The sequence below is a fragment of the Pogona vitticeps genome, chromosome 14, assembly GCF_051106095.1.
Source record: "Pogona vitticeps strain Pit_001003342236 chromosome 14, PviZW2.1, whole genome shotgun sequence".
In the NCBI taxonomy this organism is placed as follows: Eukaryota; Metazoa; Chordata; class Lepidosauria; order Squamata; family Agamidae; genus Pogona; species Pogona vitticeps.
The window spans coordinates 11,387,119-11,410,219 of record NC_135796.1 but is presented as its reverse complement, the minus strand read 5'-3'; the positions used below and the strand labels follow the sequence as shown (position 1 = coordinate 11,410,219).

The following is a 23,101-nucleotide window of genomic DNA, read 5'->3' as shown; positions in this document are numbered from 1 at the left end:
AGCTGTGCTCACAGAGGCTCCCTGTATGATTGGTGGAATCCAAACAGTGGGGAACAGCTATTGTCTCAGAGCGCTGGTCCACATGATCAGGACTCCACCATCGTACGAAGAAGCCTGGATGAGCACCACCTCCATCTGCCTCTCAAGATCTTTGCCAAATATAGGGAGGTCAGACAGATGGAGCCACCCCTGAGAATCGGGGCCTCAGTGCCCACCTCTTCTCCCTTTTATACGTCTAACCATTTCGTGTGGTTGGTTCCCCCAGGAGGCTAGAAGGGATCTAAAAATCAGATCTCCCTGTGAGCGTGTCTCCTTTAAAGTAGCAGCCAAGAGGGGCAGATTAATTTCCTGTGCCCGTTTCGCTTATCGTTCCTAAGCTTGAGATCCTGAGCAATGATCCCATTTAAAAGAGGATTTTCTGTCCACAAATGTATCCTTAAAAATAAAAAAAATTAAAGCAGAATGGAGAGAGAGAGAGAAGGCAGAGAGGGCAAAGGAATATATTTCAGTCTTCTGAGAATCAGAGGAAGAAAAAATGTTCAGTTATTATTTAAACAAAAGCTGAGCCAGATGCTTTCTTTGGAGAGACTTCTGTGCCAAATAGGGGCAAGAAATTGGAAATTGGGTCTCAGATGGCACTCAGCATTTTGAAGCAGTAGCTTAGCTTCTTCTATTCTTGTTGCTATAGACACCGAAGGCCGCCGAGTTCCTCCTGGATGCTATCAGCCAAAAATTGCTCGCTCTCGCTCTCTCTTTCCTTCCCTGCCCTACACCTTGCTTTCTGGCATAGCGCTATTCCAAGTAGCATTGGGCGAAGCAGTTATTCATGGCTAATCCTCTTTTTTCCAGTCTTTCCAGTAGCAGCCATAAAATAGTAGGACAACAGCTATGACAATGTGGTTTCTATATTTATTGGAACATACCTTCCTAAGATTATACTCTACCTTTTTCCAAAACAACATCTTAGGCTAGGAAGCTGCCTTCCATTGAGCCAACCTGTTGGGCCATCTTAGCCTGCCTTGTTGGCTTCAAGATGGGATGTCCCATCGTAACCTCCATTGATGGTGTTGGGAGAGTTGATGGGTCTCCAGCCCAGCAAGATCTGAAGGGTCACCCTTGATCTACTCGGGCTGGCAGCAGATCTTCAGAGGGATCCAGGGACCGGACCTGAGAACTTCTGTTTCCAAACCACATGGCTTACAGTATAACCTCTGACACCCTCTCAGACAGCCCTGTAAGAAAAAGTTAGTAGAAAGAGTAACACGCCAAAGTTCCAGCTTAGCAGTCTCTTAATTCCACATCTCTGTCTGCTACGTTCCACCAGCCTTCCTCTCTCTGCTTCCTCTCCCCCTTTGACCTCTAGATCCCTCCTCATATAGGGGGAGGATTTCTATGACATGTCATATTTTTTTCTCTTACCTATGTTTGAGCTTATGGCTGAGTTTGAACATGTTTATATGAGTCATCAGGTGAGAAAGGTCAGATGACCCGTAAGCAAGTTCTTGCTTACGGGTTCAAATGTAGGTTGCTGAGAAAATATGACATGTCACAGAAAACCTTTCCCTATAACCCTGTCATACTATGAGGTGACTAATTCATGATTGATAAAAGAAACTGGAAAGGAGCAGGTCTCCGCTTGCGACCCTGCTGGCAGAAAACACCATTTTGAACAGCCACCAAACTAAATTTAATTTCACTTTCCTTCAACCTAATATCTTCCTCTATTTGGTTTCTGCAGATTCAAGGGGGTGATCCGACTGGAACGGGAACAGGTGAGCAGATGGATTTTTCCTCCCCTTCTTCATACACACTGGCATCTCACATGATTTCTGTTTCACTTTAAAAGACGAATTAATGGCGTCTTCAGATCAATGTTTCCAGTCGACTGTGTGCCAGCCTTTTCTAAGCAATTAATCACAAGCCAGACCACGCTTTGCTTTAAAAGACAGCTGTCACAGAACCGGCACGTAACATACATTCCTGAAGTAAATGACATGGGCGGGATTAATGTGGTTTATTTTTTCCAGTAATTTGAAAAGAAATCTTTGGCTAATTGGAATTGACTGAAATGAATTTGTAACACTTAGATGTACCAGCCAGATAATAGACTGAAGGGAGAACCACAACAAAATGTTACAGCGTGACATAGCCCATTTAGAAGACTCCATTCCATTCTGCCCCTCTCTCCTAACTCTTTTCGCCCTTCAGACAATCTGTCTTGAGTTCCACTGAGCTGTTTCTTGTCTGGAGGAAGAATGGATCTTCTCCCAGGGATTTTGAGACATACTTGTCATTTTGTAATCTTAAGAACTGCAGACCTGAAAAGGGACCCCATGGATCAGAGATGGGCACCAACCACTGGCTTGGCAGTTCGTGCCAGTTCGCTCAGTGACCAAACAGGTTTGCAGGCCAACTCCTCTGGCAAGTGCCCGCTCAGAGGCAGCGCCCCGGCTGCCCTGCCTCCTCTGGCAGGTGCCCGCTCAGAGGCAGCGCCCCGGCTGCCCTGCCTCCTCTGGCAGGTGCCCGCTCAGAGGCAGCGCCCCGGCTGCCCTGCCTCCTCTGGCAGGTGCCCGCTCAGAGGCAGCGCCCCGGCTGCCCTGCCTCCTCTGGCAGGTGCCCGCTCAGAGGCAGCGCCCCGGCTGCCCTGCCTCCTCTGGCAGGTGCCCGCTCAGAGGCAGCGCCCCGGCTGCCCTGCCTCCTCTGGCAGGTGCCCGCTCAGAGGCAGCGCCCCGGCTGCCCTGCCTCCTCTGGCAGGTGCCCGCTCAGAGGCAGCGCCCCGGCTGCCCTGCCTCCTCTGGCAGGTGCCCGCTCAGAGGCAGCGCCCCGGCTGCCCTGCCTCCTCTGGCAGGTGCCCGCTCAGAGGCAGCACCCGAAGGAGGCAAGGCAGCCGGGGCACTGCCTCTGAGTGGGTGCTTACCGGAGGAGACAGGGCTGGAAAGCACTGAAGACTTGTTCGGCCGCTGAACAAACCGGTGCAAACGGCCGAACTGGCGGCTCATGCCCATCTCTACTGTGGATCACAGAGTCCACCTCTTTTCACAGAGGTCCAACGGGGAATCGAACCCCCAACCTCTGGCTCCACAGCCAGGCGCCTAAACCACTGAGCTGTCCAGCAGTTCCAATTGAAGTCTGCTGATGCTGCTTTCCTGGTATGAGCTGTGCCTTATGAGCTACATAAGAACCATCTCTTTGAAGAACAGAGCCCACTGTTAGCGAATAAGACCAGCGAATAAGTCAATAGGTTGCGTGTCGTCCTCCATCCTGCCCACTCCTGGCCAGCTCCCAAATTCCCCCCCCGCCCCGCTGTGCAAGCCCATGACTGTAGCAGGGACAGAGCATCCAGGCTGGCTTTCCCATTGCACTCTTGCCATCCTATCCGTTATTGGGCAGGCTGGCACTCTACCCCTGGGTGTTTCCCTCTCCCATGTCTGCTGGGCAGCCGTTCTGGTGTTCTTACTCAGCCAGGTTAACTTCTCTGAACCCACAGCAGGAGATTTTCCTTTTGAGAACGGCAGAAGGAAGGCAACCAGCATGCTAGGGCCACAGCCGAGGCCCTCGTTATATTCAAAATGCATGAGAATTTCTTTTTGGCTAAACCTGGGCCAGTTCCATTCAAGTTCAGCTCTGCAGCTGGCTCTCCAGTGGCTTCACAGACGTTGGAAAAAAGGAGTTTGTCTTAATTCTCCTGTACTTTGCTCCCCTGCCCTCCCATTGCCCTGTCCTTGTTTGTCTGGAAATCTTATCTGTCCAGAGCAAGAGAACCATGGGGCTTACCCAGGTAACAAAAAAAAAAAAACCCATGTAGACTGACTAAATGTGAATTATTCACAGTAACTATATATTCTTCAAGTACCACATCCCTTTGAATATTGACAACGTGTGGTCAGTACAGAGTAGTACATTCAGTGCAAACACTCAAATCCAGCTAAAAGATCTTGCTTGAACACGTCCAGCTTGTATGATCCAACTCTTAGGCTTTAGATAACTCCAATCAAGATGAGAATTTTCTCTCCCAGGAAGTTCATGTTGATGGGAACAACCGTTTACCAATAAGATGCACACCCCAAGCTTTGATAAAGGAAGTGAAACTGGGTATTCATGCAAGCAGCCTGGTTAGCTGGGGCTATCTTAAAGTTTCCACAAAGGAATTGAAGCCATTATCCAAGGAAATTCTGTTACAAAGGAAAGTGTAGGACTTAAAATCTCGGAATTTTCTGAAGCATAAGAATCAGATATGTTCATACATGTTATACCGCCTCCTTCCATATGAGCCTACCCGGCAGTTAAGATCTAGCCAGGGGGCCCTTTTGAAAGAGCCATCCCTGAAGGAGGTAAGAGGGATGGCTTATAGATAAAGGGCCTTTTCGGCAGCTGCCCCCAGACTATGGAACGCCCTCCCGACTGAGATTCGTCTGGCGCCGACGCTGATGACATTTCGGCGCCAGGTTAAAACCTTCCTGTTCCAGAAGGCTTTTAATTGAAATAATATCAACTGTGGGTCCTGATGGCAATTTTTAGAGTATCTATTTTAATTGCATTTTAATTGTTTTGTCTTTTTATTGTGTTTTGAATGTTGTAAGCCGCCCAGAGACCTTTGGGTAGTGTGGGGGGGCATATACGTTATTTATTGATTGATTTGATTTGATTTGTATCCCGCCCATCTGGTCTATAGGACCACTCCAGTTAAATAAATAAATAAATAAATAAATAAATAAATAAATAAATAAATAAATAAATAAATAAATAAATAAATAAATAAATAAATAAAACACACAAACACACAAACAAACAAACAAACAAACAAACAAACAAACAAACAAACTGGACATGTCCCAGCAAGATCTCTCGGCTTCCTGTTGGATTTGAGTGTTTGTCCTGAATGTACTCTGTATTGACTGAAATTTTGTCAATATTTAAAGTGGTGTGGTCCTTGAAGAATATATAGCTCCTGTGAATAGTTTGTATTTAGCCAGTCTACACGGATTTTTCTTGAGGTACCTGCCCGGTCTTGAAGGCCTTCTTCGCCCTGCTCCCAGACTAACTGACCCATCCCCTCTCTTCGCATAAATGATTCCTCTCAACCTTGGTGGGAGAGGGGGAAATGTCTTCCTTGTGAGATTAACAGATGGTCTGCGTGCTTTCCAATCATCATACTGTTGTTGTTGTTATTGTTGTTGTTTCCCCTGGCAGATAAGTGTTTTGTTTCCAGGTCAGAAATAAAACTGTCGGGTTAGACCAGTGGTTCCCAACCTTGGGTGACCCAGATGGACTGCAACTCCCAGAAGCCTTTGCCACCAGCTGTGCTGGCCAGGGTTCCTGGGAGTTGAAGGCCAAGAATACCTAAGGCTGGGAGCCACTGGGCTAGATAGAGCCTGAAGGAAGAAAAGCAGGCAAGTAACTATAATAACAGTCAAACACAGCGGGTGAAAGGCCACCTTCCCTCTACCTGTTCGGGAAGTGTGTTCTTTAAATAACTTTTTATAGCCCATCAAGTGGCCCCCATAGGCAGCTCAGAGAACAGCGTTAAAACCACAGCATTCACCTGTGGCGCAGCACGTTGAAGCGTTGTGTAGTTGTTTGCTCCACACTGCCTTTCTAACAAAGCTAAGCGTGGCTCTGTGTTTCACCTTTTTGTCATATTGTTCTTGCCCACGCATTTCATTTCACTACACAAATGCCCAATGGAGAAAGAGCATTGTGTTCTACGTGCATTGTGTGTAGAACACACAACCTTCCCGAAAAATTGTACTGCCTGTTGTTACATTTGGGGCTAGCCAGGATCCGCCCCTCCAAAAAATCAATTGCCGTTGCAAGTAAGGAAAAAGGTGAGGCGTTTGGATGGTAACATCTCTAGGCCCTGCTTTCCTCCTGTTTTGGGGTGTCCTCTGCTTTTACATCACAGTGTCACGCTATTCTGAGGGGCAATTGGCTTTTTCTAGGGTGTCAAAGGGAATTGTGGGGAAGAATAAAAGTTGAATAAATGTGTAGAATTTCATTCCTCCTTTTGAAAAAGAAGTCAAGAGTCACACAGAGGGCTACTCTTTATTTATTTATTTATTTGTTCATTCATTCATTCATTCATTCATTCATTCATTCATTTATTTACAGTATTCATTTATTTACAGTATTTATTTATTGTATTTATACCCCACCTATCTGGTCAAACGACCACTCTTTGCCGTGTTTCCATCTTGTTTTCCTGCCACGCGCCTAGCTTGCTTTCAGCTTCTGTACGTGGCGGGGGTTAGTGTGTGCTCCCTCCGAGCTTTTCCTAAAGCTCATAGCCAACCTTGCCGAGCCATCATTTTACACCTGAGCGATTTTGACATGGTCAGAAGCCCTTCTGGAAGTGACCAACAACTCAGAATGCCTTACGTAGAGTGCTCTTGGCAGTAGAATCAAGGTCAGGGAGAAGGCTTGTACGTGGGTTGCTTCATCCGTTCTTGGACAGGGTTTTATTTCAGCTTTTGCAAAAACATCTCCGAGGAATGGCTGGAAAATATGGCCTGCAGGGCTGGCCGGAGACAGTTTTGCTGCCCGAGGCAGAGCAGAAAACAGCAAGCCTAAATCAGAGCACATCATACTCAAGACGAGTTAGGTTATTTTTGCATAGGGGCCAACTTCACCCAGTAGCACCCACGAGGCTATCATCTTCTGTAAGGGAGAATGATCAATGAGCAGAGAAGAGTTTGGGAGGCATTGTGAAGAATAGGAAGCTTTATTTAGCACAAGCCTTCGTGGACTTCAGCCCGCTTCGTCGGATGCATGCATGTGGCGGCTTTTTGGAACAGCTGCCATGTACCCCGAGCCTTTTGTGAAAATTAGATGTGAAATTTTGAAATGAAAACAACAAAGGGTGGTAGGAAGCTGAAGTAGTGAAATGACACTTCTGGAAGCTGCCCTCAGGCACGTGTTGTGTTTATATTTTTCTAGGCTATTGAAGATTCCTTTTTACGTCGGGTAGCTATTTAAGGAGGAAGCTTTTGATGCATACTTTTAAAAAAAGCAATCAGAATTTTACCTTAATTGAATCCAGCTTTGGGGGCCGCGGTCGGCCTTATTTACATCCCAGCCTTTATCTCCCAAGACATGCGGCCGCTGGAATTCCTCCTGTAATTGGGCTTAAACGTCCCCGGTTTCTCTCCAAGGGAGGCAGAAAAGGGGAGATAAAACCCTCTCCTTTCCAGAAACAGGAGAGGCTTTGCCCGAGGTTATCTCTGCTCCGTTTTAAATGGGTTTAACTGCCATGCCAACCCACAGCGAAGGCTGGGGAGCAAAGTGGCCAGGGAGCTGGCATTCCCACACCTGGACGGTGGAGTGCATTCCTCCATTCGAGGAGAGGGGTAAACATATCCCAGTGCAGAGCCAGGGACTAACTCACTACCCCCCTCTCTCTGTTTCATAGTTTGCTTCTTTTTGCAAAACTTCTTTTCATACCCCGAAAAAGCATCCTCTCCTTGGTTTCGACAGATCTGGGTTAATCCATGACCTGTGAAGGCTGCCGGGGAGGGTGGATACTAATTGCCAGGGGAGGAGGTAACGGTTATCTTCCTTTCCCCCAGAAAAATCATGCGTCTCCTTTCCCTTCCCCAGCTGGTCTTCAGATCTCATATATTTTAGAAAGAGGTGGGAGAGCCATCCATTTGTGGGTTTTTGCCCCAGCAACCCGGAATAGAAAGATGCTTAGCACCTAACAAGAGTCTAGCCGAATGCAGTCTGTGCAGATAGATATTCCTGGGATCCATTTTAAGACTGTTTCAGCTATGCGAGCATCATCACTTTAGCGTCATGAAAGTTCCCACTCCCAGTTTTAACCGAACATGTAGGCTGAACCCAGTGTGGTGGAGTGGGCAGAGGGATGAACTAGGACTCGGGAGGCCTGAGTTCAAATCCCTACTCGGGCATGAAACTCACTGGGGGTGTGGAAGTGGTAGAGCCACTCCTTAAATAACTCGCTTACCTTGAAATCCCTGCTCGGGTTGCTATAGGTCAGCACTCCGACTCTGAAAAGAGTTCTGGAAAACTCGACTGCTGATTTACTATTTTGTTGGTTTAGCCCTAGTGCAGAGCTTTGAATTTATGGTTATCTTCCTTGAGCTGTACAGCAGAAGTGCAGAGATTCACAGAGCAGAATCGATTCAAGTTATCCAAAGTTGTTGTTTATTTGTGTCCGACTCTTCGTGACCCCATGGACCAGAGCACGCCAAGCCCTCCTATCTTCCACTGCCTCCCGGAGTTGGGTCAAATTCATGTTGGTAGCTTCGATGACACTGTCCAACCATTTTGTCCTCTGTCGTCCCCTTCTCCTCTTGCCTTCACATTTTCCCAACATCAGGGTCTTTTCCAGGGAGTCTTCTCATGAGATGACCAAAGTATTGGAGCCTCAGCTTCAGGATCTGTCCTTCCAGTGATCACTCAGACTTGATTTCCTTCAGAACGGATAGGTTTGTTCTCCTTGCAGTCCAGAGGACTCTCAAGAATCTCCTCCAGCATCACAATTCAAAAGCATCAATTCTTCAGCGGTCAGCCTTCTTGATGGTCCAGCTCTCACTTCCATACATCGCTACTGGAAAAACCATAGCTTTGACTATGCGGACCTTTGTCGGCAAGGTGATGTCTCTGCTTTATAAGATGCTGTCGAGGTTTGTCATCACTTTCCTTCCAAGAAGCAGGAGTCTTTTAATTTCGTGGCTGCTGCCACAGTTTGATTAGCTCACCCTAATCCTTAATAGGTGAAAGAATAAAAGGCTTCATTACTTACAATGGAACAGAATAAACAAGAAATTGACAAACATGACTGCTTTCAGCAGCAGACTTCAACAGACTCCCTGCTTCCAACAGACAACAGAAGGGGGGACACTGAGGTGGGGGCTCTCTTTGAATTCAGAGGCAGGAGGGAACCATTGGTTACTGTTGGATAGACGGACAGTCATCAGCCTGCGAGGTTTCAAAAACTCCAACACAAACGAAGTGTGGCCTTGGTCTGTCCCCCTTTTGTTGATCCACAGGGCTGCCACATGGGTTTTATCTTCTCTTTCTGCCTCCCTCCAAGAAATGGGGACTCTGCACTGTAGCAAATGTTTAAGCCCAATTACGAGGAGGAATTCCAGCTGCCGTGTGTCTTGGGAGATAAGGATGACATCCTTAAAATGTACCAAGAAAACTGCCCAAAGGACAGGGTCAAAGGCATCCGATTAATCATCCCGTTTTACAGATAAACGACACCGAGGCTGACAGAGAAGTAATTAGCCCATGTGGGTCAGTTTGTTCTGTGGTCAACCATTAATTTGTAGGGTTTTACCACTCATTCTGGGTGCTGCGGGTAAAACCACAGAAGCCTTTGTGTGCTGCAGGGTCAGAGGACTTGCAGTCGTAAGATCGAATCCTCGTGATGGAGTGAGCGCCCGTCACTTATCCCAGCTCCCGCCAACCTAGCGGTTCGAAAGCATGCAAATGCAAGTAGATAAATAGGGACCACCTCAGTGGGAAGGTAAACAGCGTTCCGCAAGTGGATAAATAGGGACCACCACGGTGGGAAGGTCACGGTGTTCCGTGTCTAGTCGCACTGGCCACGTGACCACAGAAGATTGTCTTCGGACAAACGCTGGCTCTATGGCTTGGAAACGGGGATGAGCACCGCCCTTTAGAGTCGGACACGGCTGGACTAAATTGTCAAGGGGAACCTTTACCTTTTTTTACCACTTATTCCTCCCCTTTTGGCAGAAATTGGTTTAGACCAGCAGTCTTCTGTTACATAGGGAAGGGAGGACAACCAAAAGGGAGGGGGGGAAGACACCTTCTAAGCTTCTCTTTGGGACCTTCTTCCCCCCCCAATTGAGGGGGGAGAGTCTAGAACCCCACAAAGAGGAACAGCTTTTGACAGGCTGATTTGAACTGTCCCACCCCTTTGCTGGATTCTAGCTGAAAATCGCCTCCTCGTCTATCTGTGGATCCTTTTCACGGAAAGAGGTTCCGTGAAGGGATTTTGGCTGCCTGGAAAAAAAAAGTACAGCTTAACCTGTGAGTGAGAAGAGAAAGATCGACTGTCATCTGTCCGTTCTGTGAACAGAGGCGCTCACACTTAGTTCACCTCGCACGTTGCTGTTTTTTTGCATGCCCCTTCCTTCACCCCCCCCAGCTGCCTCCGCAATTAAGCAAAACGGCAGTTCGTTTTAAAATTACAGCTGTCATGAATGATGCATATTCCCACCCACACCTCTTGTTTGGAATAGCACAGAGTTTGTTATTTTTAATGTGCTTTGGAGGCCTCTTATTTTAAAAACATGGGGTGCGTCCGTGTGCCTCTAACTCCCAAAGGAAGAGCAGGCCTTTACCGTGATGATCGCAGGCTCTTCTGGATCGGGCAGAAGTCCAGTCCTCGTGACCAGAAGTGGTCGCTGCTCTTCTTCTGGGAAAAAAATGAGAGGTTTACGAGGATTCACATCAAAACGGACTTTTAAAAGCCAAGTTTCAAAGAGAAAAAAAAATAAATTTAAAAAATGCATCTCTTTAGGAACCTTCCGATTCTTTTGCACTCCTTGTTTCCAAGCTGCACATTTGCTGAAGCTTCTTCTCTGCACCTTATTTATTTATTTATTTATTTATTTATTTATTTATTTATTTATTTATTTATTTATTTATTTATTTATTTATTTATTTATTTATTTATTTATTTTACGGTTGCTCATTAAAGATTTGTGATTAGGAGACTTGACACGCAGATGAACTTTCCATGGAAAGCACCATAGCGCTAAACTCTGGCCTGGGAACAACTCCCAGAACAAAATACACCATGAAGGCAGCAGGGATATTTTTTTAAAAAAGTTCAAGAAGGCTTTAAAAAGAAAAAAAAGCATATCTTTTTTTTGCTACATATTTTTAAAATATCGGCATATCTCTATTTGTTGATATGCTTCAAAATGGGCCTCTGAAACCACCAAGTATAGGCCACAGAAGCTTGCACTGGGAAATTTTTTAGCTTAAAGGGGCCACAGTCTGTTCACTCCTTTCCTTGCATTTGTCACATTTATAGACCCTAATTCCTTCAAGGCAACATACGTGGTCACTGGCCCCTGGAGAGCATCATTGGCTGAATGGGGATTTGAATCCAGGTCTCCCCGCTCTTAAATCTTTCATTGCAACCACTACACCACACCAGCTTATTTCAGGATAAGTCAGTGAAAACAAAGTTTAACATCTTGCATGCCAGAGGCATCAAGAGCTGTGTCGGGGAGGGCTACTGCCCAGGGGGCTGCCCGTTAATGTCAGCAGAACAAGGACCAAGCGAACAACGATCAGCCTCCGTGTCAGCCATCTTCCTTTGTTGAGAAAAAGAGCATTCAGGAAGTCGGATTAGTTTGCCACGAGGAAAGGGGGGGAATGAGATGCATAGGGATGTTTGTTTGTTTGCTTTGGATATTAGGAAGAACAGCTTATTGGGAGTGATTCTCAGTAGCTGAGTTGTATCCCACTTCCAGGTGTGCTGGAGTACATGTCCCATTATCCCCAGACAGCATTGTTCTCTGCACATCTAGTGGGCTCATGTTGGAGGGCGCTGCCCTGCCTCCTGGCTTCTCCCCTTTTCTCCCTTTGATGTCTCTTCCTCCTGCTGTGTCCAGTTGTCGGGCTGCGGATGTTGTCTAGCAGCCTCCTGAGTGTGGCAGATGCCTCTGGAAGCGGCTGTTTCTACCGGCGCTACAGCTTCTCCAGAGGATTCTGAGCGCTTGTTTTGCAAGCCGACCGACACCTCTCGTTTCTAGCCTGTTCCACTGCATGTCAGGCGCTTGGCTCCCTTTTCAGCAACAGCACGGGGGGGGGGGGGGGGGACAGACGTATTGCCACCCTCTTCATGGCTTGTCGATCAAGATTAGATGAGTTGGCCATGGAACGGTGGACAGGATGCTTCTCCGAATTTTCACTCCTGATTAGGAACGGCCCCAGAGGGGAAAGCAAAAATGTCACATCCGTCATAAATAACAGAAAAGTGACAGCCAGGCGGACAAGCTTATCCTCAGCAGGGGAATCCAATCTCTATCTGTTCAAGAGAGAGTCGAAATATGAAAGAGCCCCATGAAGGCTATAGCAAGGGCTTAAAGGCTTCTTGTACATGGCCGAACGTTTCCTCCTTGGGCACGAAGGGCTGGCAAATTGGAGGACACTAAGAAAGACAGATGACCACCCGGTGTGGTGTAGGACTCAGGAGACCTGAGGTTTGAATCCCCACTTGGCCATGGAGGTTCACTAGAGCCGTAGAACTGGTAAAACCGTATCTTAAAATATCTTACCTTAACCTAGCAACACAGTTTGTCTGATCGGGTCAAAGCTGGCTTCCGAGATTTCCTGCGTTTAGCTACCAGTAGCTCTACCTTGATTTCTCTTCTCCTTCCCCCCCCCCCCCACCTCCATGTTCCTGTGGGCTCGCTCACGACAAGCGGAGCCAGACGGGCATCCTGCGATGTAGAACTAGACGTCTCGAATGCAGCGCTGGCATCCCCTCTGTTGTTTATGTGGTTGGGTTAAGCTAGGCCAGTATCCTGCTGAGCTTCCACTTAGTGGAAAGTTTTAATAAACTTGAGGAAAGGGTGGGTTTCGAAGACAGCAAGCGCATGGATGTGGTGACATCTCTGGTGTGTTTGGGATGGGCGTGAGGCCATCACTGCAGCCCCGGAAGTCAGGTTGGTTTGTTTGCTTAATTCTAGGAGGAGAATCCCACTGGGGGAAGCCGTTTAAAGACGAGTTCCGGCCCAACCTGTCCCACACCGGACGTGGCGTCCTCAGCATGGCCAACACCGGGCCAAACAGCAACAAGTCCCAGTTGTAAGTGGCGGCTTTGTCTCTTCTCCTCTTGACGGAACGTGGCGTGCAAGACGTGGGGAATGCACGGAATATGTAGGTGGATGAAAAAGCTTCTGTTCTCCCAGACATGCAGCAGAATATGCTAACAGACGTCTCCCTATTTTTAAGGCTGCGACTGTTCCGCTGCTTCCTTGTAATGTTGCTTACAGTTTTTTTCTCTCTCTCGTTACTGTAATTTTTTTTAAAGTCTGACATTCTAGTCCTTTCAGGAACCACTGGTAGAAAAGATAGGGTATAATTCTTTCAAAACAAATTATCTAAATTTGCTAGATTTTTCACTCGAGCAAATCACACTGGGGTAGACTTGTGTGTCAGCTTCAGTGCAATACCTGCGTGTAACATCCATCTGTTGCTTTCCTCCCAACTCTAGTTTCATCACATTCCGTTCCTGCGCCTACCTGGACAAGAAGCATACTGTCTTTGGAAGGTACTGTAACTTTCCTCCCCTGGATTCTTGACAGCTGATGAGGAATAAGGTGAAGTGGCTCAGTGGGGACACAGCCTTATGCCTTCCGGGAGTTGACTTGCATTTCCTATCATCCTCAGAGTGACATTGTCATCATCAACCAGGACATCAGGTTGAGGGGGACTAGTAGTGATCCCGGGGCATGGCTAGGGCTGAGGAGATGGGGATTCTGAAACCCGCCCCACCGCGAACCCCACTGGGTCTCTTTGGGCCAACCCGTTGATCAGACAGACTGACCTGCTTTACGGGATTTTGGCTGGCTGGGTTCCAGCCAAATCTTGGGAAGTATTTCCATTCTAATCCTTGGTTCTTAACGAAAAAAATGGGTTCTGTACGCCTTAATTGGTTTCCCCACTTCTATGAGAGCAAGTGTTTTTATCAGGCCCATTAATTAGGACTCTTTATTAACATAGGGTTGTCTTAATATTTAGGGAGTTCTGCCCACCAGGGCTTCAAATATAAATTAAATTAGCTAGTTTTGGAGAGGTGGGTGTGGGGTTTGCTTTGTGGAAAGTGTCCCTGTTGGTTAGCTCCTTTGCCTGGAAGGCCTGTAAGTCTTTATAGGATTCCTGGGGGGGGTCAGTTACCTTTATCAGGTTCTGACAGTTCCCACTTTGCATCTCTGCTGTCCTCGACTGAGTTTGGGTTTCTGAAAGTGTGTATACGAGGGAAAGAAAATGACACGGGAAATGAAAAGGCTTAGAACGGAAAGGAAGAGGTTAGCCGAGACAGCCTTGGCATTTCTTTTGGTAGCTAAAAGGTATCTCGAGCAGGTGGAAGCAGGCGAAGAAACGAAGAATAACTCCGTCCCGTAGCGTCACTCTCCTGAGTCACAGTCACAGATTCATGCGGGTGAACATTATGTGGAGGATGAACCTTGTAATTTTCACGCCTTTTGCCAGTTTTTGTGGTGTGTGTTTCTTCAGTTTTTTGTAAGAGCAGATCTTGAAATGCACCTAAATCATGAGATGGCATCCTAATGAAAATAACCGATGTCAGGCAAGCCAAGACAGATGATGATCCCATTTGTATCATCAGGAGTGATGGGAAACATTTTCCCGAGAGGGCTACCTCTGTCCGTCTGTGGCACCTTTTCATTCCTTCGTAGCATGACTGGAATTTCAGCACAGCGTGTGTTTCATGGATTCGTACTCACTTCGTCAGAGGCGTAGTGTTATCCAGAATTTCAAAATACAGTGGTGCCTCGCATAGCGAGGTTAATCCGTTCCGGATTAACCTTCGCTATGCTGAAGCATGGTTGAACGGGACAGGGAATTCCATTGGAACGCATTAAACATGGTTTAATGCGTTCCAAATGGGCCGAATACTCACCGTTCAGCGATGCTTCTTAATGGCTGGCAGCCATTTTTGCGCCCTCGCCTCGCTTAATGAGGGCGCGAAAACGCTGCACGTGGCCATTTTGGGCAATTTCCGGGCTTCCGGCGGCCATTTTGGCCGCCGAACAGCTGATCGTCGGGCTTCGTTTTGCGAAGATCGGTAAGCGAAACGCTTACCGGTCTTCGCAAAGCGAATTTTGCCCTATTAGAAAAACGTTGAGCGAGCGCATTAGCGATCCGAAAAAACAGATCGCTATGCGATTTCGTCGTTATACGGTGCGCTCGTTAAGCGAGGCACCACTGTATATAGAAAACAAACATGAGCCCTGGACCGGGTGATATGTCACACCTCTCATTCGTTCGTTAAGTCGTGTTCGACTCTTTGTGACCCCCATGGACCAGAGCACGCCAGGCCCTCCTGTCTTCCACCGCCTTCTGAAGTTGAGTCAAATTCATGTTGGTCGCTTCGATGACACTGTCCAACCATCTCGTCCTCTGTTGTCTCCTTCTCCTCTTACCTCTGCTTCTTGACAATACTCTTTGAAAGGAGGATCACACCCCCCCGCAACACCATCACTGTCTCCATGCGCAGAGCAGGGTGTCTAAAAAGAGAAAGAGAAGCTCATGCCTAGGCACTACGTGTAAGCAAGAATCCGGGGAAGCCTGCATGCTCTCCTCTTGAGATTGCTCTGTCCAGGGAGAAACGGATGATGGACGGGAGGAAGAAAAAAACCAGGCGTCTTCCCCCTTAAGTCAGTGCACCCCTCAAGGTGTACTGGAGAAAACGTGATGTTAGCTACCCCAAATGCCCTTGACATTGCCTGTTGTTATTGGGTGGAAATTATCTGAGATATTGATGAAATGCACAGCGGTGCTTCAGTGGCCAAGAAAGAAGAGAGATCATGAGCTGCCTTGAGTCCCAACTGTCGGGAGAAAGGCAGTGTATGAATCCCAAACAAGTTCTTCTAAAGCTTCCCCTTACCCTTTTTTCTAAGCCAGGACTCTCTCAGATTCACCCACAGTGGCTTGGAAAGCAGGGCATGTATTTTGCCTTTTTCCCCCTCTTTTCTTTTTTTTAATGAGCCCTTTCCAAAGATAGTGTGAGGTTTCAAAGATAGTGTGAGAGATTCTCTCTCTCTCTCTCTTCCCACCCCCATGACTTGGGAAGATGGAGAGGCGTTCTCTCCAGGGGAAACTGTGAGAAAAACTACATATATTGCACACTAATACTGTAAGTATATGAGAAACTATTGTAGTTTTGTTGTTTCTGGTTTTCTTAAACAACACAGCGATTATTAATACTTCTTGGGTGGGTTGCCAAAGGGTGGGTGGAGAAAGTATTAAGTCCTACTGCTCCTTCCCATTACTGGGTCTCTGCTCCAGATTCCTTCTCTCATCCCAAAGCTGCTTTCCTTTACAAACAAACAAACAAACAAACAACCACCACCACCTATATCAGGGGTTTCTCAAGTGCAGGCTATGCAGAAAATCCACACATTACTTCCTCTCTCTTTTTTTAAACCCAATATCCAGATGTGTGGGTTTGCTGGTTTGTAAAGAGCAGCATAATGGGAAGATTTTAACCCTCCCCCCTTGTACACATGGTTTCCGTCATCAAAATCCTGCCTGTGTCCCTAGGCTATCATTAGCAGAATGGTGATGGGAAAATGAGGTATAAACTGTTTTAATAATGATGTTTTTGTCCCATCCTTTCCGCTCACCCTGAGATACGATTAAAACAACCCCCCCCAAAAAAATCCCCTAGTTGCCCAAACATTTCTGTGGATAGTTGTGGGTGGGCTAGAATCAGTGCAGAGAAGAATGCATTTCTTGAGGTTCACAGCATGTGGTCCTATGGATGTTTGGAATGATCAAAGCCTAATTAAATAAAGACGCGCCCCCCGCCACCACCAAGAAGATACTTGAAATTAGTGCGAGAAGATTCCAGTAGTTAAAATTGTAATTGTGCTCCAAGGGCAATTAAAAATGCAGAGTGTGTGTGTGTGTGTGAGACAGAGATGGGCTTTGAATCTGTGGCACTGATAAAGGGGTCCTGTTGTTACCCACCTGAAGCATCATAATAAAATGGAACATCTGCTCGGGACTTTGTAATGTATAGAACAGCTCACTGAGAAATCTTGTTAGTTCTGAAAGCATACCCCTCACGTTTCAGAGACGAAACAATAACCTTTCTGGTGGTGCTGGGTTTTTTTTTGGTATTCGCTCTGCCCTACAGGACTGGGAAACCATATATAATTCAAGCAGGAATTTGAATAGGAATGTAGTTTTGTAGGTTTTGATAGCTCTTGTCTCATCACAATGTTTTCATGTCATTTAAAGGATTCTTAATGTCAGCATTTTGTGACATGTTGTATGTCTTCTTGGAAGTTCCTAAAGCTCATAGCCGTCCCCAAGGAAGTTTAAATAGGATAATTCATATCAAAAGCAATTAAAACTAAAATATACGCCCTCCAGAAACAGTGCGTGGACACGGTCAGTGAATTCTAGAAACTGTCGGATTTTTTTTTTATTGAAATAAAAGGAAGCTGTCCGGTAAATACAAAATAAAAATGCAGAGTAGGCAATACCTTTAATAGACCACTAAAAATCATCACACAGTATGAAATCTTACATGGATCAGAACCACTTTGTCAAGCATGTACCGGTGTGAAGAACTTAAAAGTCCAAAGGTTCTTGCAGGAGCCAGCACTTGAGATAGGCAGGGCTGCTCTCCCATAACTATAAAAGTAACTGAAGTTACAGTTATCCTGTAAAAAGGAGCACGGTCATTATCTGACCACGGTAGTATAAAAACAGTTATGCCTGCCTTCTGAGCTTGGGAGAAGTAACTAGAAAGAACTACAGATACCAGAACAGGCAGCACCTTTAGAGACCATTAAAATCATCAGACGACACGTGAGCTTTCACGGATGAACACCACTTCGTCAGGCTTGTACCGGTGTGAAGAACTTAAAAGTCCAACATTTCATGGTAAGATGGATTTCGCCAGGCACGTCTTTCTTAGACCTAGGCCAGGAAAGATGCAGGAAGCAGTGTGGTGCTGGTTTTGAAGTTGCAGCTAAAGGAGCTGTGGATTGGCTATCACGCCACAGTTCTTCAAACAAAGAAGCACAGGCGGTGTGCACGTGCGCACCTCGTCATTTGGCCTTCCTTTGAAACAAGACATGCTTTTGCTTGTTCAGGGAGGGAGAAGACACAGAAAACCTGAGTCCTCCGTCTGGTAACTGGGGTGATCATTTAGTACACTCAGTAGGTTTAGCCATTTGGGGTCAGATTTAAAATCCAGATATTACCTAGTGGTTGCAGTCCTGCTCTGCTGATGTTGAGAGTCCACGTGTCCTCTTGTTGGTACAGTAGATGGGTGGAGGTGGCAATTTCTTGGTATCCTCATCATTCCCTTGAAATAAAATATTTTATGAATGTTGTGCAATAAACTAAATAAATTTGAACACGGCAAGGGGCTCGCCTTTAGGGCTTGCCTTTTTACACCCATCTGTGAAGGCTTTGACTAGGTTCCATTCTGCCCGCATCCCAGTCTGGCTACAAAGGGCTGTCACTTTGACAGGTTTCAGACGGCGCTGTCGCTCCTCCTTGGCTTTTTCCTCCCCCCCTGAGCAAAACTGTCCTGTTTTTGTAGGGTGGTTGGTGGCTTTGAGACTCTGACGGCAATGGAGAATGTGGAGAGCGACCCAAAAACGGACCGTCCAAAGGTAGAGTCATGGGGGGGGTGAGGAATGGAGGACTGCTGGGTAGGAATAAGATTGTCCTTGGTCTGACTCAGTATCCTGTCTGCTCATTCTCTAAACTGCAACTCAAGAAAATGGCCCAGTGAAGCATGCCATATTTATCTCCCCTCCCCGTTCTGTTCTTAGGAGGAAATCAAAATCAACTCAACAACTGTTTTCGTTGATCCGTACGAAGAAGCAGATGCTCAGGTGATGATGGAAACATTAACTTAAGCTGCCTTGCACTTACAGGAAATCAGGCAGGAAATGATTTAATATCTTCCAGACAGCCTTCAATCCTTTCTCCTTTTCATTTTTTTTCCTGTTCCACAATTAAACCAATTTATTATATTAATGATACAGGATGTAGCGATAAACTGTGAGTTTAACAGTCTAAGAGAAAAAAAGGATTAGCCTTTTCAGTAGCCAGTGGCCAATGGCATAGTCTGGAATACAAAAGGGTGGTGGTGGTATTAGTATTAGATGCTCCAGGCACTGTATTTTATTTATACCTGTTGATCGAAATTTTCTGACAGGGCTGCTACAATTGCAAAGCATCGCCACCTGACTCCTTTTGGGGTGTGTGCATAACTCTAGGACTGTACCTGTTCTCTAGAACCCTCTTATTAAACTGGTATCCCGGCCACTGCTGAAGCAGAGGCCCTGATCCATCATCTAGGCTTGGCTTGCTACCCTGTGCAAACATTGCAGATCAGCTCCTATTCAGAACAGTGGAAGAAGCAAGTGTGTTCAAGGATTATTTACACTCCCCTCCCATACAATCATATTCCATTTTGGTAACAGGAACCTCCTGTCACAGAGCCTTGTACCATCTGGGTGGCTTCCATGTTTGTCTTCATTTGTCTGCATTAACAGAGTGGGTGAGCCCATCCATCATCGAATGAGATTTCCATAGAATAAATAGGGTGGTCAGGTTAAGAAGGCATCTCGTCTGAAGACAGTCCTCTCTTGAGACGAGGCGCCTTCTCAACTCGAACCTCACCTCCTGTACTTTCTGGAGCATTATCCGGTTCTGCTTCTTGTCTTCAAAGGTTGCCAAAGAGAGAGAGAAGGCTCATCAAGAGGAAGAGGCAGCAAAGGGGGAAATCAAAGCCGTGGTCCCAAAGAAGGAACCTCACACTCCAAAAACATACCGCAAGGGAGTTGGGAAATACATTAATATAGCGGCAGCGTAAGTTTCCGATGCACTTTTTAATGACTAAACTTATGCGTTCCTTTGTCCCGCACCACTTCTTCATCCCATAGGAAGCTGTTTTCTACCGAGTCTGACAACATGTCTTTCTAGCACAATGTTTATCTGCTCTGGCAGGCTATGTTCCTCTAGGGCAGTGGTTCTTAACCTTTGTTACTCGGATGTTTTTGAGCTGCAACTCCCAGAAACCCCAGCCAGCACAGTTGGTGGTGAAGGCTTCTGGGAGTTGCAGTCCAAAACTCCTGAGTAACCCAAGGTTAAGAACCAGTGCTCTAGGGTAGTGATTCTCAACCTTGGGTTCCTAAATGTTATTGGACTAAAACTCCTAGAAGCCTTCACCACTAGCTGTACTGGCCCAGATTTATGGGAGTTGTAGTCCAAGAACATATTGAGACCCAAGATTGGAGGTACTGCTTTAGGGTCTTAACCTGAGTTCTTCTCTGTCATCTGCTACCTGGTCCTTTAAGCTGGAGATGTCAGAGAGTTATAACATTGGCAAGCAAAGTAGTTGCTATACCAACAAAAGCATAGCCTTTCCGCAGGTCTTCCTTGCGGTTTGGATCCAGTTTCTGATAACTTGAGTTTGGACTATAAGAGGGTTATATAATATAATGGGAAGATTCAAAGGAGGAGGTTAAGGAGAAGATCAGAGAGAAACAACAGAGGATCTCCCTCAAGTGGGCTGGAGAAGAGAGAAAGGAATGGAAGAGATTCTCTCAAAGGGGAGACAATTAAAACAAGCCCTTTGTTCTAGGTTAAATACGAATCCCACTGTTTGTTTGTTTGTTTGTTTGTTTGTTTGTTTTGAATATTTATGTACAGCCCAACTTAGTGACAAGCAGTACTCTGGACAGTTGACAATAAAAAGGAAAATTAATCCACCAAACCCAACACTACAAAATCAGCATCCATTGACAACACAAATAAAAATTCAACCGGAAACCAACACCTAAATGGAGGTGGAACCAAGTTAAACAAGATAAAGACTACTGCCTTCATCAATTGGCTACATTCTGTTTTTGCCACTGCACAATGGGGCATTTTGCTGTTTAAAATTGTGACTTAGCTTTAGTAGATTTAACAATAGATTTTTTTACAGAAGGGAAACAAGTTCAGCTACTGATGAAGGAAATGGGAGTTTCTCCCAGCTGATACACTGGAGAGGATCTGGCCGTTTCACCTGTCCCTTGTGATTCCCAGTGGGCTTCCATGTAAATGGCTATCAAGTTACAAACTCTATTACTGTGTAGGGTGAAGGAAAGCCCATGCCCACCAGAGTTGCTGAATGGGACAACGTCCACATACAAATCTCTATCCACACACCTCTGTTCTCCTTGCAAGAAGGAACTTTTAAGGAGCAGAGTCACAACGGCGACCCACTCTAGATTGTCAGAATCCAGCAGCTGGACAAATGTATTCGCCTCTAATTTTAAAACTCTGCCAGAGTTTCAAACTGTTTTCCACCTCCCAGTCATGGTGGACATGAAAGTTGTGGCAGAAAACGTGATGATTGATGGCAGGGGGTTGGATTCGCCTGGAGTGCTTCTGTGCCGTTTCCATCTTGCACTCTAACCGTTCAGTTCTGGAAAGGAGATGCAGCCTGTCAGGGGGAATGCTTGGCGTCTGCAGCCTCATCCCTGTAGGGCATTTTGTCTGGATGAGCATGAGGCTGAGCGAGGTCCTGGCAAACTAACAGCCTCCCAAAGGAGGAGCCGAGAATAGCACTGAGAGGGAGAAGCGGGTGGGCCTCGTGGCTTAGCAGCTGCTTGGCCTGGAAAGAAACAGTGGGGTGGGGAGGCTTTGCAAAGCCTCCGTCACCAGCTTCATAGGTTCAACTCGGACAAGAGCACGAGGCCCGGTCCTAAGACTTTGTTATTTAAAGCTAAATACTTGCCCAAGCTTTTAAAGCCACAGTTGGAGCCTCTCTTCTTCCTGCATTTCAAACCAGCTTTTCTTAAGTTTTCTGATCTTTCCTCGCTAAGGAAAGCAGCTCAGCTACTCCATCCTCTGACCTGGAGAAGGGATCGCTGTGCTTGAACTGGGCCAGCGGGGTCGAGAGCATAGTCAGTGTGCTACAGCAGGGGTCCCCAACCTTGGCCTTCCAGATGTTCTTGGACTTCCAACTCCCAGAAATCCTGGCCAGCAGAGGTGGTGGTGAAGGCTTCTGGGAGTTGTAGTCCAAGAACATCTGGGGACCCCCCAGGTTGGGGACCACTGTGCTAGAGCACACACATCACATGTGAAAGGTTGCAGGCATAATCTCAGTTATCTCCAGCGAATGTCTGTTGAGTACGTAGATCTCTGCCTGAGATCTGAAAGAAAACTGATGTCAACCAAAGTAGGCAGTGTTGGGTGGAATCATAGTTGAGCCACACACGCACCTCCATGCCCAGAGGCCAACACGTCTCCTCCTCTCCTGCCAGCGTTAATGGGAGTCAGCCTTCTGTTTGCCTCGGCCTCCTTCATAAGGTGGTTCTGAGGTGTATAGAAGGAGGTTCTGTGCGGCATGTTCAATAGCTGCTGGTGCCAAGATGATATAAAAAACTCGCCCTGATCGTGTGGTTTCCATTACAGCAAGCGGGTGCCGGACGACGACGGACCATCCACCAGCGTAGCTGCAAAGAAAGAGAAGAAAAGCACTGGCTTTGGGGACTTCAGCTCCTGGTAGCCAATTCTGGGCCATCCAACTTCTATACAAGCCCAGCCTGGACTTCATAGAGACTGCAAAGAGGCAGGGTTCGGCATTTGCTTCTTACCCAAGGATGACGGATGCAGACCAATTATTTGAACATAAGCGTTTGCTTAAACAGATTAACGAGTGGGTCTTAAAGAGATTAATAAGTGAAAATAGGATTCATGCAGTCCTGTTCCAGACTTAAAATGTCCGGAGGAGATGGTGCAGGAGGCATCAGTGGCCTCTCCTAGTTTCCTGGGTATTTTTTTTCCTGAATTATCCTGCTCCTGCCAAGAAGCCTCTATCCGTCAACCCATCCTCCCTGTAGCATCATACGATGCAAGCTGGTCCCTCTGGCTAAACAGCTTCGTGAGCATCGCTTCACATCTCTGCAACTGACGCTTCTGGACACAGAGGGACAGATTCCAAACTCTGCCGCCTGGTGAGAGGTCAGTGAAGGGGAGCAAAACGGCGGCTCTTGGCCGGAGTTGCACTTGGCGAGATGGCCTGTCCTCACAGCCCCGCTGGTAATCACAACAACCGTTCCGTCAGGATTGAAGCTACCTAGGAGAAAGACTGAATTTACCTGGTTCCATTACACTCGCCATGACACAGTTTGAATTGTTTGCAATAGTTTCCCTCTCGTGGATAGAGTGGTCATTGCTTGAATATAACTTTTAAAATATATTGCAATATGAAAAAAAAGAACTCCCCTTGATACAAAAGTACAGCAGGATTTCTGTAAAATATTTTTCATTGAAGGTTTAAATTTTCCTTTGCTTGCTGACTCTCAAATAATTATTCTCCCCA

General features: G+C 46.5%; 1 protein-coding gene and 1 long non-coding RNA gene across 2 annotated transcripts in view; one reads left to right on the top strand and one right to left on the bottom strand.

The window, feature by feature from the left end:
* PPIL2 (peptidylprolyl isomerase like 2) overlaps positions 1-23,101 on the top strand; it is an 80,442-nt gene extending 57,341 nt beyond the window's left edge. Inside the window, exons 14-20 of the mRNA XM_072983183.2 lie at positions 1,739-1,772; positions 12,699-12,816; positions 13,226-13,282; positions 18,317-18,389; positions 18,552-18,614; positions 19,457-19,596; positions 22,192-23,101. Of these exons, the coding sequence (XP_072839284.1) occupies positions 1,739-1,772; positions 12,699-12,816; positions 13,226-13,282; positions 18,317-18,389; positions 18,552-18,614; positions 19,457-19,596; positions 22,192-22,285 (579 nt within the window). The 3' untranslated portion in view covers positions 22,286-23,101. The remainder of the gene's footprint in view (positions 1-1,738; positions 1,773-12,698; positions 12,817-13,225; positions 13,283-18,316; positions 18,390-18,551; positions 18,615-19,456; positions 19,597-22,191) is intronic.
* On the bottom strand, positions 18,022-22,232 carry LOC144584785 (uncharacterized). The gene is made up of 2 exons (XR_013539218.1): positions 21,999-22,232; positions 18,022-18,076 (listed from the first exon to the last, which is right to left on the bottom strand). It is a non-coding gene; the product is annotated as an uncharacterized LOC144584785 (long non-coding RNA).